The sequence below is a fragment of the Peromyscus californicus genome, unplaced genomic scaffold (genome assembly GCF_007827085.1).
Source record: "Peromyscus californicus insignis strain IS unplaced genomic scaffold, ASM782708v3 Scaffold_4__1_contigs__length_199733344, whole genome shotgun sequence".
NCBI lineage: Eukaryota > Metazoa > Chordata > Mammalia > Rodentia > Cricetidae > Peromyscus > Peromyscus californicus.
The window spans coordinates 97,559,301-97,578,236 of record NW_026294562.1 but is presented as its reverse complement, the minus strand read 5'-3'; the positions used below and the strand labels follow the sequence as shown (position 1 = coordinate 97,578,236).

The 18,936-nt window shown below is 45.5% G+C and overlaps 1 protein-coding gene and 1 long non-coding RNA gene across 6 annotated transcripts in view; one reads left to right on the top strand and one right to left on the bottom strand.

Moving 5' to 3' along the window:
- The window catches only part of LOC128094815 (uncharacterized), a 37,753-nt gene extending 18,927 nt beyond the window's left edge, over positions 1–18,826 (top strand). The window contains exons 3-4 of one of the 4 annotated variants that reach the window (XR_008213076.1): positions 16,806–17,061; positions 17,231–18,826. This is a non-coding gene — a long non-coding RNA (uncharacterized LOC128094815). Of the gene's footprint in view, positions 1–16,805 lie in introns of all 4 variants that reach the window. The other 3 variants (XR_008213078.1, XR_008213077.1, XR_008213075.1) reach the window with 3 other exon arrangements.
- Positions 1,072–16,812, bottom strand: Hpx (hemopexin). 2 transcript variants are annotated; one of them, XM_052713385.1, is made up of 10 exons: positions 8,777–9,494; positions 8,579–8,637; positions 8,428–8,499; positions 8,149–8,270; positions 5,500–5,653; positions 4,682–4,894; positions 4,309–4,437; positions 1,762–1,892; positions 1,516–1,678; positions 1,072–1,377 (listed from the first exon to the last, which is right to left on the bottom strand). In XM_052713385.1, exons 1-10 carry the CDS (start codon positions 8,893–8,895, stop codon positions 1,118–1,120), a joined length of 1,422 nt encoding a protein of 473 aa, XP_052569345.1. In that variant the 5' UTR covers positions 8,896–9,494; the 3' UTR covers positions 1,072–1,117. The 2 variants fall into 2 exon arrangements, with proteins under 2 accessions (XP_052569345.1, XP_052569344.1); XM_052713384.1 differs by lacking the exon at positions 8,777–9,494 and adding an exon at positions 11,492–16,812 and having other exon boundaries at positions 1,073–1,377.
- Positions 18,827–18,936: the final 110 nt, after the last annotated feature.

The window sequence follows — 18,936 nt, the reverse complement described above, 5'->3', positions numbered from 1 at the left end:
GTTCCTTCTGTCTCCACCCGGCCACTGTTGCACACCTAGTGTTCCTCCTTTCCCTCTTTGCCTTCATTCCCCTTGGGCTTAACTCAAGGCAGTGAAATCTTGACGGCTGATTTCTACCCAAACCACTCAGAACTACAGTTTGAACCCCCATCAACCAACAGAAGATGTTCCACAGCAACTCCAAGTCAATCCACCTTGAGTAGCATGGCTGCCCCAAGCCCTAGGGCTCCCAATGCCCTAGGGCCAGTTGTGGTCAATTTGCAGATTAGTTCACAGTCTTAGCTCTCTTGCATGCTGGGCACACTCAACAGTTTCTCTTCCTATTCTGGTCTTTTTTACCCACTATGTGTAGATAAGCTGGAATAAATCATGTTCTGGGCTGGGAATGCGGCTCAGTTGGTAGAGCGCTTGTCTAGCAGTCACAAAGTACTGAGTTTGATCTCCAGCATGGCATAAACTGGGCATGGTGGTGCATGCTTGTAACCCTAGCACTGGAAAGGTCAAGACAGTAGGATTAGAGAAGTTCAAGGCCATCCTTGGCTAAGTAGGGAGTTTGAAGCCAGTCAAGGCTACATGAGACCCTGCAAGAAGAAGGGAGCGGGGGAGGGGAGGAGGGGTAGGAAGAGCAGAGAAATCAGAAGAAAGCAAAGGAAAAACAAGCAAGAAAAGGCTTGTGGTTTGGATTACAAAGTCATCTATGTACTGCCCTTACTCCCCACAGCCTTGTTTGAGCTTGGGAATCTCAATGAGTAGTTGCTTGAGCAGGAGAGAAGGCTCAGCTTTTAACAGCTCACACTGTTCTTGACTAGGATCCATGTTTAATCCCCAGCACCCACGTTGGGCATCTCATAACTGCCCGTAACTCCAGCTCAAGGGGATCCAATTCCTCTCACCTCTGTGGGCACTCGACTCACACACACATACCCATGCACATTCATATACTTTTTTAAAAAAGTGATAAAATAACATTTTAAAAAGAGAGTTGCTAACTTTTCAATCCAAATAAAGAAGATTTGATGTGATTTCATATCATTCATGTGAAGAAGCCATCTGGTTTTATTAGGACAAAAATGGAGAGGTGGCTGGGCTGGGCTGGGCGAATACCCATCAGGGTTTCTTACTGACGGCAGCCAAGGAGGCCGTTTACTTGCTGGGGCTGAGGAACCATCTTGGCGGCATTCAGTTTGTCTATACTGCTGTAGCAGTACAAATTGGGCCCATGGATAAGGTACAAGCTGGGACCGTTGGACGAACATGAGTTGGGGCCAAGGGACTTTTCCAAACACAGGGCCCCATCAATTTTCTCATGGGGCCAAGAAAGCTCTGTCCATGTCGCCTGAGCTCCTGACTTCAGGTCCAGCCACCAGAGCCGCCGTCCTGGGAAGAACACAACACACTTAACATGGCTTCTATATCACAGGGATCTCAATTTAGCTTTTCTCATTCCCTCCTGGTCACCTATGCCATGAAGAGTTAGCAGAACAAGACACCCCTTAGCACCCAAAAGCTCCTCACCTGCTGTGACATAGAGCCTGGAAGAACCGGGACAGGTAAAGGTCGAATCCACAGTCTCCAGGCTGATCCCGGGAGGGCTCCCGATTTCCTTCTCCAGCCGCTTTGGATAACCACTTACTAGGGTATTGCCTCCCTTTGTCAGGAAGACATATACTTGAGTGCCCTAGGGGACAAAGGAGAGTGAGTAACATAGGCCTGTGTAGTCTTGTTCCAGTTTCCATCTACAGCCTTTCTCCCAATACGCACCTGGATCAGATAGACTTTATCATCCCAGGAAAAGGCAGCATCTACTGTTGAAGGACCCTGGGGCCAATGATGAGCAATGGGCCAGCTATGCCACCCATCACGGCTGGTGTCCAGACGCCAGTAGTGGGAGCCTGTGGGATATCAGAGGTAGTGCTATTGCTGGTGGTAAAAGCTAACGTAGTAAAAGGACAAGCGATGAATGCAGGTTGGAGTCGCGAGAGGGAGAGAATGCATGCCGAGGCCAAGAAGGAATCAGGAGCGTGAGAGGAGAGCCACGTTAGGGACGGTGGCTCCACTGGAGCTGGGGTCAGCAGGGGCCTGATAGAGAGGCAGTTGTGGAGAACAGCAGAGAAGAGTTCGGCAACTGTGTGTGGGGTGTGTGTAAGGCATATGCACACGTGTATGGAGAAGGATGCACGTGTACAGAGGCCACAGGAGAATGTCAGCTGTCCTGCTCAATCAATCATTCTCCACCCCATTCTCTTGAAAACCAGCTCTCTGACTCTAGCACTAGGCTGGCAGCCAGCAAACCCCAATGGTCCTCCTGTCTCTGCTCCCCAACAGTAATGGGATTACAGGTGTACACCCGGGTTTACCTGGCCGTTTACATGGATCCTGGGGAATCCAAACTCAGTTCCTCATACTTGAGCAGCTGGCGCGCTAACTCACTGAGCCATCTCTCCAGTCTCTTTTATTCTCATAGCAACATACTAAAAGAATTCAGACTCCCACTTACTACTTACCTCCCTTTCCCCCATTGCTCTCTAGCTGTACTTGCGTTCCTATCCTTCTTTGAAAAGGATCCTATCAAGGTCAGCACTGTCCTCCAAATCTAATGGTTAATTTCTACCTCCTGGCTTTCGTCCGCAATTGACTGCTCACCACTCCCTTGTCCTTATAGACAGGGTCTTGGTTCTTATGTCTGCTATGGAGCTGAGGGTGGCATTCATGAACTTCTGATCTTCGGCCTCCACCTGCCATGCCCAGTTTATATGCTGCTAGGGATCTAGTCAAGAGCTTGGTACATGCTAAGCAAACACTCTATACCAACTGAGCTACATCCCTAACCTAATCCTTCTTTAAACACTCAAAAAAAAAAAATCTTGGCTCCTACAATCCCAGACTCATCTAGTATGCTGCTTATCTTTCTGACTATCCTTTTTGGTCTTATATCTAAGAGATTAGAGTTCCTGTTTTGTCCTCTTTTCTTCTCTAAATGCCTTTAACTCCCCTGGTGTTCTCACAAACACCATCTATATGCTGAGGACAAGCATGGACTCTTTTCCACTCAGACTGACATTTCTTTTGAACTTTAGGCCCAAATTCAATTGTCCACCTGATACATTCATTTGGTCCTATTTGGTACACCAAACCTAGCATGTTCCAATCAATCTCTGCCCCAACACACTCTCTCTCTCTCTCTCTCTCTCTCTCTCTCTCTCTCTCTCTCTCTCTCTCTCTCTCTCTCTCTCCCTCTCTGTCTGTGGTTTCCCCTAATGACCTCACACTCTTACCATAGATGCATACTCTCCTGACACATGTTCTTCCTATGACAGGTGTTCTCAGCTCAGTTCTGTATTGTCACAACATGTGTGTTTCATTGCAGCTATATGTTTTCAGTAAAGTGTGCATTCTGAGAGGATACACTTTCCATGTAGCTATGTATTTCTCAAAAGAACTCATTAATCACAACGCATCATATTTGCTCAGATGTTTTTACTTTTCTGTGCCCTTGCCGTCTGCACCACTTTTGCTAAGTTATCTCAGGTTGAATGTGGTGTGCTTGTTTCCTCCCCATTCTGGAGATGTCTTCAGTGTAAAGAGTGCCCTCTCACACCTGCCTGAGGAGTTATATGTCCCCAAATATCATGAGGTAGCTTTTTACCAACTGAAGACAAAGGTCAAGGGATGGGTCTCTTCATTGGACATTCAAAACAAAAATCTCCTTGAAGCTATATCCTAAAGGTCTAGAGTACACATGCTTCTTTTCTGTTTCTTAGCAGTGGGAACATCTCATGCCTAAGTGATGCTGAGTCCAGAGGCTGGGATATAAAAACTAAGCACCTTGGCAAGATGGGGTTCCTGAAATAAATTAAGGGGGAGCCAGAGTATTCAGAGAGGCATGTGTGAGAGCAAATGACACAGGGGGAACAGAGACACAGGGAGATCCAGAGAGCAAGTGAGAGCCAGGAGTCTCAGAGAGACATGCAAGAGCAAGGGATACAAGCAGATGTGGCTGCACAGCGAGGTCCAGAGAGCAAGTGACAGTCAGAGGGCCCAGCAGAGCAAGGGAAACAGGAGCAATTACTGGAGACAGGGGAGTACATGACACTGAGATTCAGACAGGTAGAAGACGTGGAAGGAAGGCATGGACAATGGAAGATAAGCTTGGAAATATGCATCCAAGGAGACGGAGTGCTAAATGGAGTGAGGTACAAAGGGACCAAACACAGGATATGGTGATGAAAGTGGGGGGCTATGTCAGAGAAGAGAGGTACAAACAAAAGAGACAGGAGGAATGATGGGGAATTTGGGGTGGTCTCTCACCAGTGAAGGCGTAGGTGGCACCACGGTGGTCGGACATTAATGCAGTCAAGCCGGGATCCGGGCTACAGCGTGAATGCATAGGATGGGTGCTATTCCCGTGACCAGTTACATTTCTGTGTCTACCATGGCCTGGAAGAGAAACAGGTGATAGGAACTCACAGCGGGAGGGAGGATGGGGTTAGAGTAGGTTCGGCAGATGAAGAGATAGCCGGGGTTAGTAGGAATATGGGCTTCCCCTGCTTGAGGACAATAGGAGAGCTCACACCCAGGATGTTAGAGTACAGAATTAAGGCGGGAGGTGAGCATATGAGGCCAGCAAGCTCAGTCAGCATGGAGAACTTCCAGTGGGTCCCGGAGGTTGGGGCTTTCTCACCTCTGCCAGGGCAGGACATGAAGTAGTCACGGGCATCCAGAGGGTATCTGGGAGGCACCTCTCCTGTGACTGGGTTGAAGCGCAGGAACTGGTTACCCTGGAAGCAGTAGTAACGTTCAAGCCACCTCAAGGCTGAGGTGCAATTCCCAACAGCCGGCCAGGAACGTTCCTTTTTGGTTCCTGTAGCAAAGTCCCAGAACCACTTGCGGTTGCCTATGACCAAGAAATCAAAAGGCATTCAGTGAGGCTGGATTATGCATGCCTTGGGCTTGCACTGGGGCCCAGGAGAGGTGGGATACAGTAGATGGCTATATGGAGCAAACAAGCACAGCAGGGAGGTAGTTGAATAGAGTGATCACACATCAAAAGCCAGCAGCAAGGTGCACATGATCAACCCAGGAATAGGAAGAGTTGGGAGAAGTCAGAGAAAGAGGAAACAAACTGAAATTTGAGGTAGGAGCTACAAGGCAAACAAGAAAGGAAGCCGGAGGCAAATTCAGTATTCAGGGAATAGTGTGGAGTTTCTGGAGCCAAGATCAGGAGATGTTAGAAGTCAAAGCTGGGAGGTCAATAGGGGTTTGCTCATGGTGAGATATGTACATAAGGCCAAGGAGCACAGGTCTGTCCCAGGGTCATGAGGAATAAAGGAGAAATGTTAGCTCAGTCATTAGAATGACTTCTACCCCTTACTCTACTTGACCTCTAGCCTGGAACAGGCTTTTCCATTTCCTTTCCTCATAAAACCAACAGTGGCTCTTCCGCCATCACTATGAGCATCATGACTCCATCTGTGTTCTTGGATTCCTGTGTGGACACACCTTGGAAGAAGATTATGCCTTCACTCTGGCATTCTCCATGGTGGCATTCCACAGCTGCATCCAGTGGGTATGGGATTCCAGGAAATTCTTCTTGGAGCAATTTTGGATATCCATTTTCCTTCTTTTCAGGAGGGTATACCCAGACTTTGTCTCCCTGCATCCAAAAACACTCTTTTGGGAACTGTTCAGCTTCAGATACATTGCATGCACAAGCACTTTTGCTCTATTGCACGTACACAGTATCTCCTTACAGCTTCATGCATTTTCAGTCCACATGTTGCCCCTTGTTGCAATACATACTCTCGGCCAACACAGTCACCATATTACAATGCATACACATCTGCCTATGTATAACCAGACACTCCTGTGGCACACTTAATTACAGCACTCTTAGTTTTGGCAAGAACATCCACAAGTAGGTATCTTCTGATCACTCGCCGATTCATATATTCATTTACTCATTTATTTATAGATTCATTAAAGAAACACATACTGAATGACTATTACAGACTGAGCATTATGAGAAGCACTGAGCATCCAGGGATGGCAAGATTGAAAGCAATTGCTACATCCCAGCCATTCAGCCACCAAGGTGCAAAGCATGTAAAAAGCACATCGATAATACAAGGGAAATGTCGAATTGTGTCTGGAAAAGGCCCAGAAAGTTTTAGTGTGGAGAGAAAGTATATGGCCAAAGAGTTGAAAAAATGAGTGAGAATTTACCAGGTAAAGAGGACAGGAGTATAGAGGACCCTAACATGTACAGAGTACTCAGAAGACTTGGTGTGACCTCATGCTATACAGTGAACATGGCAAGGGAAGAAAAAACGAACACATAGACAAAACAAGGCTAGCTCCCTCAGACCCACATGCACCTGGCATATAGTAACCGGTACATGGTGGTACATTTACTGAAACAGGAAACAGAGAAAAGGTTGCTTTGTAAGAAAGACACCAAATTTGTTTGGGAGGATGCTGGGTTTGGTGTATCTGAGGAATAACTAAGTCAAAGATTTTTCAACAAGAAAGTGAAAAGAGATTTCCAAAGCTCAGGAGAGTGATCCAGATCTGGTATACCACAGAGCCCTTAAAGCCATGGCAGTGGTTGAAATCACCTAGGAAGGGTGCTTGGACAGGCTCAGAGTGGATCCCCAAGCAACAAACATTTTGGGACTGGCTGTGCTGGCTAGTTTTGTGTCACCTGCATATAAGCTAGAGTCATCTGAAAGGAGGGAACCTCAATTGAGAAAATGCCTCAGTAAGATCTGGCTGCAGGGCATTTTTTAAATTGGTGATTGATGGGGGAGGGCCCAGCTCATTGTGGATGGTACCACCCCTGGGCTGGTGGTCCTGGTTCTATATGAAAGCAGGTTGAGCACACCATCGGGAGCAAGTGAGTAAGCAGCACCCCTCCATGGCCTTGGCATAAACTCCTGCTTTCATGTTCCTGCCCTGTTTCAGTTCCTATCTTGAGTTCCCTTGATGATCAACAGCTATGTTGAAGTGTAAGCCAAATAAACCCTTTCCTCTTAACTTGCTTTTGCTCATGGTGTTTCATCACAGCAACAGTAACCCTTATGAGGACACTGGTTAAGAAGAGGGAGTGGAAAGAGGCAGGAGACGAAATAAAGCTGTCAGACAGGGCCACCTCAACCACACACACCCTTAGGCAAGTTAAGAGAACTTATCTCTTTCTATGAGCGGACAGTTTAGGCCAGGGCCTGGGCTTCATGAACACAAGAATCAGTATATTTTAAATCCTTTGCTTGCCCCCTTGGCCAGGTGCCATTGTGTTGGGAAAAACTTGCCACACATATAAATAGGAGCATATACAGGGTCATAGAAGCCAAGGAAAGAAATTGCCATAAGTTAGGAATAGCAAGGCCAGCTAGAACTAGATTAGTTATGAAGAATAGCCATTAGATATTGGCGTTTCCTGCCCACAGGTGCACATGCTCTGTCTCTGTTTCTCTGTCTGTCTGTCTCTGTCTCTCTCTCTGTCTCTCTCACACACACATACAGAGAGAGAGAGAGAGAAAGAGAGAGAGAGAGAGAGAGAGAGAGAGAGAGAGAGAGAGAGAGAGAGAGAGAGAGAGAGAGAATGTGCTTTTTCAGGAAAATAAGGTACAGGGGAGGAAACTTTGTACCTATTGGCAAGGGCCCTGCCATAGTTTGAATGTGTCCCTCAAAGTTATGTTTGTTCCCACGCAACAGTGCTGGGAGGTGGAGCCTAATTAGACATTGTTAGTTCATCAGAGCCCAGCCTCACAAATGGCTTAATGTCATTATTAGCTCAATATGATAATGGGAGCAGGTTGGTTATCATAAGAGTGGGCCACTATAAAAGCAGGTTTGGACCCTTCTGGCTCTCTCATGCCTTCTTTTACCTTGGTGCCATCTTTCTATAGGCTGTGACGCAGCATGAATTCCCTTGCCAGACACCAGCACTATGCCCTAGGGCTTCCCAAACTCCAGACCCATGAGCCAAGTAAAATACTATTCATTAAAACTATCTACTATCAGATATTCCTTTACAGCAGCAGAAAATGGACCAAGTCAGGCTCCATGCCAAGGACACTTGAGGGAGGAGGGACTCTAATGTTGATTCCAGCCCTTTCCAGCCCAGCTCTTCCCTTGAGCCAGCAGTACCTTGATCAGGAAGACACTGTCCGGACCACGGCGGAATGCAGCATCCACTGAGCTGGTGGAATTCTTCCACCTCTCTGAGATTAATTCCCGGATCCCTGCATGACCCCTCCACACGAACTCCCCTGAAAAACCAACACTCTCTGAGGGATCTAGAACAAACCTTTGGCTGACTGAGATAGTTTCAAAGAAACTATATATATATATACACACACACACACACACACACACACACACACACACACACACACACACACACACACATACATAGCTTTCTCTTACCTTTAAAGAACAGCATGGTCCCATTGTGATCCAGGGTGGCAGCATCAAAGCTCCAGCCATCTGAGCAGCGCTCTGGGTTGGAAAAGTATCAGTAAGATGATAAAATGCAGAGACACAGAAGACAGAAAGACTCAAGGAATTGGGGTCTCACCGATTACATCTGAGTCTGGCTTGCTCCCACTTTCAGCTTCAGCAACATTCCCATGGGCACTAGAGAAAACATAAATAGATATCTGGGTCCGTTGGGTCCTATTCCTCTTCCTTAGCTCATGACCTAGGTCTGGAAACTGGCCCCATCCCACTCAAGCCCAGATCACAATCCTCTATTCCTAATTCCAGCTTTACTCACGAAGGAAGAGGGTTGGCAACAGCCAGGGACCAGCACAGGCCCAGCACCACCAGGGTTACTGGTGCTACCACTGTCCTAGCCATGCTGAGCTGGAAAGGCCACGGGACAGCACTGGGCATGAGGCTGAGCTTATATAGTTCAGCACCACCCCCATTTCCAACCCTATTGAGAAAGACTGGACTTCCAAGACTATGCCAATATTGGCAGATGACACCACAGCAAATAAGGTCAAAGTCTAAAAAGAAATCCGAATCCAAGACTCTCTTCCCAGCAGTAGCCCCCACCCCCCTTCAGCAAATTTTCAGACATGACTAGCTCATATCCTCTGTGACTCTCTTACATACTGAAAACAGGTATAGGTGCTCATAAATCAGAACAGGATGGACGGTTACCTTTCTGAGGCTGTTTATCTCTAGAATGGGAGAGGAAAGAAGCGGGGGTGGGAGATGAACCTTTTCTGTGTACTGAGTATCAAGTCCAACTCAACTAAAGCCTACGGCAGCTAAACAGACTACTGCTTATAACCCTGCACACACAAATTCGCTTCCTCAGAAATATTCAAGAGAATCTTTTCCAAGCATCAGTCATGGGAGCCTCTCCTGGGGGTACCCCAAACTTTTACAGCTTTATCTCTGAACTACTGGTTTGGAGATATTGTCTCACACTATTGCCAAATAATCCATACCCTGTCCCTAATTCAACTCCTGCCAGCAAAAAAAAAAAAAAAATTGTGAAAAGCTTCTGAGGGGAGGCCTGACAGTAACAGGGCCCAAAGAGGCGTCTTTTACCTATAATTTCTCTTGATGATTCCAACTTAGTGGGGAAACGCTTTATTTACCTATCACAGAACACAGTGAATTGTAACTAGGATTGCACAACATTTACAACAGATTTTGATTTAAATGTTCCCTTCTCCATACATGTTTTCTAGACCAGCTTTTCTGACCTCTGGGCCTCTCGTTTCCTATATGTCACCCACTAAAACTTGGAATTATTTTTTCCAGCTACTTACTGATTGCTTTCTGTTAGTTTTGTTTCTTAAGCAATCCGGGGTTTCCCACACGCCAGGCAAGCACTCAGCCATCCCAGCCCTGTTGTTCTGTTTTCACCTCCTGGCCTGCTTTGGCTCGTATCATTCCATTTCTGGGAATTCCCCCTCTTCTGAAGCAAGTGGACATTATTAATGGGGGTATCTTTAGGACAGGTACGTACTGAACTCTAGGGGGTCACATTTGCTTGTCACTGCCCTTTCTCTGGTGGTCCTGTTTCTCTTCCCAATGTTTCAGTCCCACATCCTTCTCATTCCTGGACATCACCTGCCACTTCCAGTACCTACTATTCTCATCACTCTCTGAGACCTCTTCCAAAGCCTGCCTCAGTTCCACCCAAGATTGCTGTCAGCTCAGAGAACTGTAGGTAGTGCCGGCTAGGCTTTAGCCCGAGTCTCCCAGACCTCTGTTCCTTAGTGATCCTTCTTGGGTGGTCTTATGGTCCTTACATCTTCTACACAACCTTAGCAGAAGCCTGAGATAACCCTCTCCATTATTTTTTTTTAAACTGAAAATATCACCTCATTTATTTAGTGTCCATGTGAAGTTTTCTTTTTGATAAGTAACAGTTTCATTATCTATTTAAATGCAACAGTAGAGAACAACAGGTATTGTTCCTGTACATATACAGCTGGTATGATATTCATCATCCCAATTTACTAGCCATAAGCATTGCAGTGCAATCATTATGTCTTCTTGTGTGTGTAGGGAAAAGGGGCTGGCTAAAGAAACCCACCCTGACCCTGGAGCCCAGAACTAGGAAAAGATGGCTCAGATAAAGCCAGTAGAGAAACACAGTTTAGCTCAGATCAGAGCCATCTCTGCCCCTGTCCAACTGACTTGTGAAACCAACCAATCACAGAGCAGGACAGCAGAATCCTGGCCCTAGGACCCAGGACCAGGAAAAGAAACACAGCCTGTGTTTGGGACCTGAGCCAGAGAAATGAGCACTTTATCCCCAAACCCAGAACCCAGGAAACACGCCCTGACTCTTAAACTAGTACCAAAACAACACTCTTGGCCCCAAGAATCAGAGTCAGTGAAAGAAATGTGCCCTGGTCTTAGAGGTAGAGCCAAAAAGCCAAGAAAGGCCAGTGAAAGAAACACAGGTTGGCCCTGAAATCAGGGCCATCTCTGCCCCTTGCCCACAAAACTGGCCAATCCCTGGGCAGAAAATAAACTAACCAATCATAGTTGACTCCACCCCCTAGACATCCTATATAAACTGCCCTGCCCATCAGTTGTGAGCTGTTCTCTCCACCCTGGTAGAGGCAGCTACTCTCCTGGAGTCCTCCTTCCCAAATAAACCTCTTTCTCAAAAGAGTATTGGGTGAAGACCTTCATTCACTGGTGCACAGAAGAACGTTGCTGAACCCTCTCCATTATTAAGTGATGCGATCAGACTGCACACTGTGCTCATGCTGAGCACATGATCTACTCCTCTTGACCCTCTTTTCTATTCTGCAAAAATTCCTCCGACTAGAAAGTCAGAGCTCTGGGAACTCTGGGGCATGACACCAGGCTTCTGCCATCACATACAATGTCCCCTCCTGCCTAAAAAACGAACATGTGCTGTTAGTGTCACTGCTTCCTCATGGGTCAGTGAGCAAAGCTAGATTCCAGAAGACAAAGGAAACAGCTCCTACAGCTGAGGCCCGACACCCACCTTCTCCCATCGTAAGACATCTCTTGGCTGGATCTGCACTGGTAGCTGGTACTCCTAGATCTCTTTCTTCTCACAGCCTCTGTATTTAGCCTTTCTGGGGATCCATTACTAATTTGTAGGCCAGTCTCCCTCTGCCTAGCAGAGTCCTTAAAAGAGAAACAGCACTAGGTGTTCATTTTACAGTTTAGTCTCTTCCCATAGAGCTCCTCAGAAAAGTGTTGATGGCCCTTTAAAATTGTTGTTTCCTAACTGTCTGCCAGTCATTCATCCAGTGGCTTAAATGCAATACCTCCAGGGACTCACTAGAACGCCACAGTGTTTCACAAGCAGGCAACACAAATGAAGCCCAACTTCTAGACAAAAACTGTGAGGCAGAGAATTACATCCATTTGGGAACTCTGGGCTATGAATTTGTGGGCAACTTTGGTGCTGGTCACAGGTCATAAGTCACAAGGTAACTCTTCCCCAGCACTCACCACAGCACTGACCTTGCTTTTATTCCTCTCACCAGAGGAAGCCACCTCTGCTTGGCCTCAGTCCAGCCCTCCTCCTGCCTGGACCACGAAGCTTGTTCATGGTTGTGCACAGGCGCCCCCTGGAGACCACAGGCACCAGTGCATGCCTACCTTCAACCACAGGCTGGGAAGATTTCCCTCTGGCTGATGGGCTTTCCAGACCTGCCCTCTCACTCCTCCTAATCCCTAGTTACATGGGTTTAGAGGCACATCCTCTTCTCTGCTCCCTCCCTGTCCTCTGTAACCCTCCACTATTCAGAAGGGTTATAGAGACCTCAGTCTCTGGCTTGATTTCCAGGGAAATTCAAGCTCTGAAAAATACAATCGTTTCCTTTTTGGTGTAGTCTTTTCAATTCTCCCAACCAACAGCTTTTTGACTTCCCCCAGGAAAGATTGAACATAGGCCAGCAAAGCTTTAATGGCTAGGACATCCTTTGGCATTGCAAGGCTCTATATTTAAGCTGAACATTGACCTCATTATCCCTTGGGATAGCTACGTCCAACCTGCCCTAAAACTAATCTGACTTCAGTCATTCCTCCTGGGACCATTGAGTACTGAGTGTGCCAGGCCTGCTGCTTTCACTGTGTACTCCAGAGCAGAGACTGGATTCTTTACTCCTGGGGTTAGGGAGCTTAGAAATAAAGCTCCAGGCACCTAAAAAGAGCTCACTGCTCCCAATCAACCTCTCCAACAAAAACATTTTCTCTTGCTTTATAATGGATCTTCTGAATAGTCCATTCCTTTTTATTTAGTTTTTTTATTCATATGTGTGTGCTTGCTTGTCCATATGTGTACCATGTGCAAGCAGGTACCTGAGGAGGCCAGAGAGGAGTGTTGGAACCCTGGAGCTGTACTTATAGGCGGTTGTAAGCCTCTGGATATGGATGCTGGGAACCACACTCTGGTCTTCTGAGACATCTCTTCTGTCCCTAAACAGTCCATTACTATCTCCCTAAGAGTAGAAAATAATTTATTCACATTTACTAGGTGCCTGTATTTGCTGTTGTACTAAGCACTTAGTGAAATTTTATTTAATTAAATGTTATTTTGTTCCTGTGGTTTGCATGTACTTATCCTCTCTAAATTCATGTACTAGAAGTTTACTCCCCAATGAGGCAGAAGTGGGGGGAGGGAGATGGGACCTATGGGGAAGTTTTTAGAACAATGAAGTTATAAAAAGAGCAGATAGAAAGGTTTTTCTCTCTTCTGCCATGTGAAGGGCAGTCCCTCCTCACTAGGCACCAAATCTACCAGCACCTTAATCTTGTACTTCCTGGCCTCCAGACCTGTGAGAAATACATTTATTTTAAAATCATCCACCTCAGGTGTTTTGTTTTAGCTGTACAAATGGCTGAGGCAGGACTGTTTGTCTTACTTTATGATTGAGGAAACCAACATTAGATATCTTAGCCAAATCATATTGTTAGCAACTAATGGAGCCCTAAACTATAGCTTCCTGATTCCAGGTTGTGCTCCTAAGTTTATGAAGGGCCATGCTAGTAAGTACTTAACAGTTATTCTCTAGGGGGAGAAAGCCCTGATTCATAACATTTGCTGACTTCTGTAGTGTAAATTCTCCTATCACAGTTGATCAAGCTACCAAATGTTAGAAACAGAGAGTGGGCCTGAGACATGCAGTAATAGAATCTATGTGGTCTTCCTACCCCACAGATGTAAAGAAACTCAGGGCACAATAATAGTAAAATAAGTAGTAAGTGATGCTTTTGAATATTCTTCAGCATTCATTTTTAAAAAGATTTAATTTTAAGGTTCAACATGTTTTTGTTTTGTTTTGTTTTGTTTTTGTTTTTTGTTTTTTTTTTGAGACAGTACGTAGCCCATGCTGGTCTCACAGTCATGTTCCTCCCACTACAGCCTCCTGGAGACTGAGCTCAAAGGTTTGTTTGGTTTTGTTTTCATGGTTTTTCAAGGAAGAGTTTCTCTGTGTAGCCCTGGCTGTCCTGGAACTCACTCTGTAGACCAGGCTGGCCTCAAACTCAGAGATCTTCCTACCCCTACCTCCTGAGTGCTGGCATTAAAGGTGTGCCCCACTACCTCCCAGCAGCTCACAGGTTTATGATCATAGATCCCAGAGAAACCTACATGTCCATCAGCATGGAAAAGTTACATAAACTTTTGCTAATACCTATTTTTAAAAATTCTATATGTACCCTTAACACAAAACAAAGCAAAAAGCCTGGAGAAATAGCTGGGCATGGTGGTTCATGCCTATAACTCCAGCACTCAAGAGGCAGTAGCAAGAGGATCTTTGTGAGTTCGAGGACAGCCTGGTCTATGTAGGGAGCTGTGGTGCCTAGCAACAGTTTAATAATGGCTGGCTTTTAAGCAACCAGGGCTCAAAGTTCCTCATAGTTTTTGTGAGGCAGGGACGAAGGAGCTATAGAATCCACTAGTCACCATACTATTTAATTGTGAAGAGAACTAATTATTTTTTGGTACCGGAGAATCAAATATGGAATCTGGCATACACTAGGCAAGCATTCTACCAGTGAGCTATACAACAACCACCCCGAGATAAGGGCTTTATCTGCTTTTTCCCACTGCTGTATCTTCAGCATATGGAACAATGCCTAAAGTACTGTATTACATAAACATTAAATCCTATGAGTTCAGCTTTCTAATTATACATAAAACCTGTATGTTTCTGCCCCCCTTACTAGTACAAGCACTGTTTTTTCATCTGCCCACTCAGATAGCTTCCTCACTTCTGATCCTCTGTAATCAGTCTGCTCTTCTACATCAGTTTTCAACATCATGGTACTCTCCAAAAGGATACCTGAGGTTACCTGCTCTTGCTTAAAAGACTTATTATATATTCCAGCTTTGTCACACTTCACCCACCCCTTTTTTGAGGCAGACTGGCCTGGAACTTGCTATGTGGACTAGACTCTCAAACACATAGAGATCCAACTGCTTCTGCCTCCCAACTGCAAGGATTAACGGCATGTGCCACCATGCCTGGCTCTTTTCCTATTCTTATGATAGTCTCCATAAAAACAAGGATCTGACTGGTGGAACCTTCTCTTTTACAGCATACCTCACACATCAGCATTTCTGTTGTTTGAAGACAGATCTGGCTATATGGCCTGGTATTATTGTGTAGCCCAGGCTGGTCTCAAACTTAAAGCAATCTGCCCACCCTAGCCTCCCATGTTCTGAGAACTCAGGCTTGTAAAGACAAGGCTACACCCTGCTTTCGTCTTTTAGGACAGAGTCTATGTCCTGGAACTCTCTATGTAGACTAGGTTGGCCTGAAACTCACAAAGACCCTCCTGCCTCTTGCCTCTTGAGTGCTGGTTAAAACTATACACCACCATGTCCAGCTATTTCTTTAGTTTTTGTTTGTTTGTTTTTTGTGGTACAAACAGGGTATTTAAAAATACATATTAGCAGGAAGTTTTGGTACCTATTCTGTTCTGATGGGCACGTAGATTTATCTGGAATCTGTTTTCTATTTTAAAAGCTGTGCTAAGCATTTGGTGCACACTCTTTTGCATTTGTCCAATTTTCCTCTAGACTACATCCCTAGGATTGGAAGGCAACAGATGATTTTAAAATGCCAGGTCTTCAGCAGGAGCAGTTTAGAGATGTTAATCACTTTCTTTTCCATTGATATGTCTCTTCCTACCTCTCTCTCCACTTACCAGTCACTGGCCATCTCACCCATCCCCATTGCTTAAGTTCTTCAGTGGTTTGCTGTTACACTTGGACCCAAATTTGGCCTTAATTAAATGATCTAACTCAGCTCTAACTCTTCAAATAGATTCTTTTCCTCTTCCCAGCCAACTTCTTTCTGAAGCTACTTTGGTCTCCTTCAGATTCCAAACCCATCAAGACCTCCGCTCTCAGGAAATCTCTGCTTCCTTTACTTAACATGCCTAATCCCTTATCTACTCTTTGCTTCTTTGGCAGGCTACTGATTAAAAGAGGCTTTCCCAGTGTACCCTGTTTAACACTATTTCTGTCTGTGTACTTTATTTTTTCCCTTCACACTTGAACTCAAGTTGTCATTACACATTTAGTTCTTTGTTACAACATGCCTCCTTTCCCACTCAATGATAACTTCCATAAGGTTCCATAGGGACCATTTCTGTCTTGTTTTCCCAGGGCCCATTTCTCTTTTTGACCAATTGTCCTGAGTAGTAAGTGTCCAGTGAATCTTTAATGGATGAATGAGCCTGTGGATCACTTATGGCCATAGAGCAATGGTTCTCAACTTGTGGTTCACAACCCCTTTGGGGGGTCACATATTAGATATCCTGCATATCAGATATTTACATTACAATTCATAACAGTAGGAAATTAGTTATGAAGTAGCAACAAAATAATTTCTTGGTGGGGGGGGTCACCAAAACTGTATTAAAGGGTCTCAACATTAGGAAGGCTGAGAACCACTGCCATAGAGGATCACTGAACAAGCAGGACTCGAGTTCATGCAGGACCACAAAATAACTTTCTGGTTTGTCCTGACAAAGAGTTGATAGTGATGCCCCATGTATGTGAAGATCATTTGAGTCACACCAATTGAATCATGACATGACTTCCACAATCAGGCAACCATTTATACCTACCTGAACCTCAGATCAGAACTAGGAAATACCCAGTGTGGATGGACCTGGGAGTGGCTTCACTTTGAGACACCTTTGCATAGCTTAGGAAGACTGCCTATCTAGAAACAAGCTCTAGAGTCCTGCTCTATGGCTGGAGAAAGAACTATTTAGGACTTCTCAAAGAAGGTCACCCTTATTGTCATTTTAGTTTCCTCTTTTGTTTTTAGGCATGCCAAGAGATTGAAAACAGGAACTTGTAGCTTCCATCCGGCATCACAGCTGGTGCTTTGCTCAGAATGGAGGGAAGGAAGATTCCACTGATACTGAACCCCTGCCTCAGTGTACGGACTGAGGCAGCTCTGCTCATAATCAGAGCCAGATGTGTAGGCCTGGTGAGAACACTGCCCTACAGCTTCCAGGAAATCTGTGTCCATCCACCTGCCCATCAGGTCTCAACTAACAGCAATGGGAAGGACCAAAGAGGTAAGTATAACCAAGGCTTCTGTGTAGTCCAAGTAGTACACCCTTAGCCTCTACAAAGATTTCAAAATGTTCATACTGCCTCCTATCTGAGGCCCAGGAATTATGCTATATTGGATAATATCTTATTTATCTCTCCCATAACCTCTTTTTTTTGTTTTTACCAAGACAGGGTTTCTCTGTTCAGTTTTTGGAGTCTATCCTGGAACTCACTCCGTAGACCAGGCTGGCCTCAAACTCACAGAGATCTGCCTGCCTCGGCTTCCTGAGTGCTGGGATTAAAGGTGTGCCCCCACTACTGCCTGGCTTCTCCCATAACCTCTTATGACCAACATTCTCAGATCCACTATTCCTCAAATCTTGTGTACCTTCTCTTCCAGTCATCATGCTAAGTGCAAGGAGCACAAAATGAAGAAGACAGTGTAATTGACTGAAGAGAATGACAGCTACAGATCCAACTCTGCTCTTCAGTCAACAATGGGACCTATTTCTCTGTGCTTCAGTCTCTAGAAGAGAAAGAAAGTGTAGTCCCTACCTCCCAGGTCACTGAATACTGCTTTAATTATCTCTGGGATTAGTAGACCTACCATGAGAGACTAGAGCTCTGGAATGCAATGTGAAAACCTCAATTCCATTGTGAGGAAAGGGCAGCAAACCTTGGAACACAGAGTTGGGAAGAGTTAGGGGTTCAGGGCTTTAGGAATGACTTCCACCACTGACCATGGAATCTCTTACATCCAGGCTCCACCTGAAGAAGCCTTAAGGATTGCTCTCACATGACTAAAACTGCTCTCCTTGCAGCCTTGGCTGTATACTGGATAAGAAAGAGTCAACCTTTCCTATTTTGTAGCTCCAGAAAGGAGGGGCAGGGAACCCCCTGTATTTACAGGGCATGCAGAGATACAGGGCCTGGGAATGAGGAACTAGCAAGTGGCTCAGGGCCCCAGGGATTCACTCTTTTTTTTTTTTTTTTTTAAGTTTTCCGAGACAGGGTTTCTCTGTGTAGCCCTGGCTGTCCTGGAACTCGAACTCGCTCTGTAGACCAGGCTGGCCTCAGACTCACAGAGATCCACCTGCCTCTGCCTCCGAAGTGCTGGGATTAAAGGTGTGCACCACCACTTCAGGGATTCACTCTTGCTCCCTCTCTTTTTTTTTTTTTTTTTTTTTTTTGGTTTTTCGAGACAGGGTTTCTCTGTGTAGCTTTGCGCCTGTCCTGGAACTCACTTGGTAGCCCAAGCTGGCCTCGAACTCACAGAGATCCGCCTGGCTCTGCCTCCCGAGTGCTGGGATTAAAGGCGTGCGCCACCACCGCCCGGCGCTCTCCTCTCTTGAAGTGTAAAAAAAAAAAAAAAAAGCAAACCCTGAACTGGACTCCAGGGTTATAAAGAAAGATGAGACCATGGAGGTGAAAGGAGGGCATGTTCAGGGACTCTAGGGGAGTAGGAGGTGGAGATGATCAAGATACATTGTATATATGTGTGAAATTGACAAAGAATAAGTAAAAATACTCTTTAGGGCCTGGAGAGATGACTTAGCAGTTAAGAGTTCCCTTTGTTCTTGCAGAGGACCTAGGTTTGGTTCCCAGCACCTACATGATAGCAAACAACCATCTCTAACTCCAGATCCTGGGGATCTAACACTCTCTTCTGGCCTCCACAGATACTGCAATCATATAGTATAAGACAGACACATAAACACAATGCCCCTATTAATACAATTAAATGATTATTTAAAACAAAACAATTAAAAATATTCTTTAAAAATTTCACCACTTGTAGAGACTGTGTCCTTTGCCTATCTGCTTGATCACTTTTAAGTTCAAAGTAAATACCAACACCCCAACCCTTCAGAGACCCACCCCACAAGAACCTAGCAAAA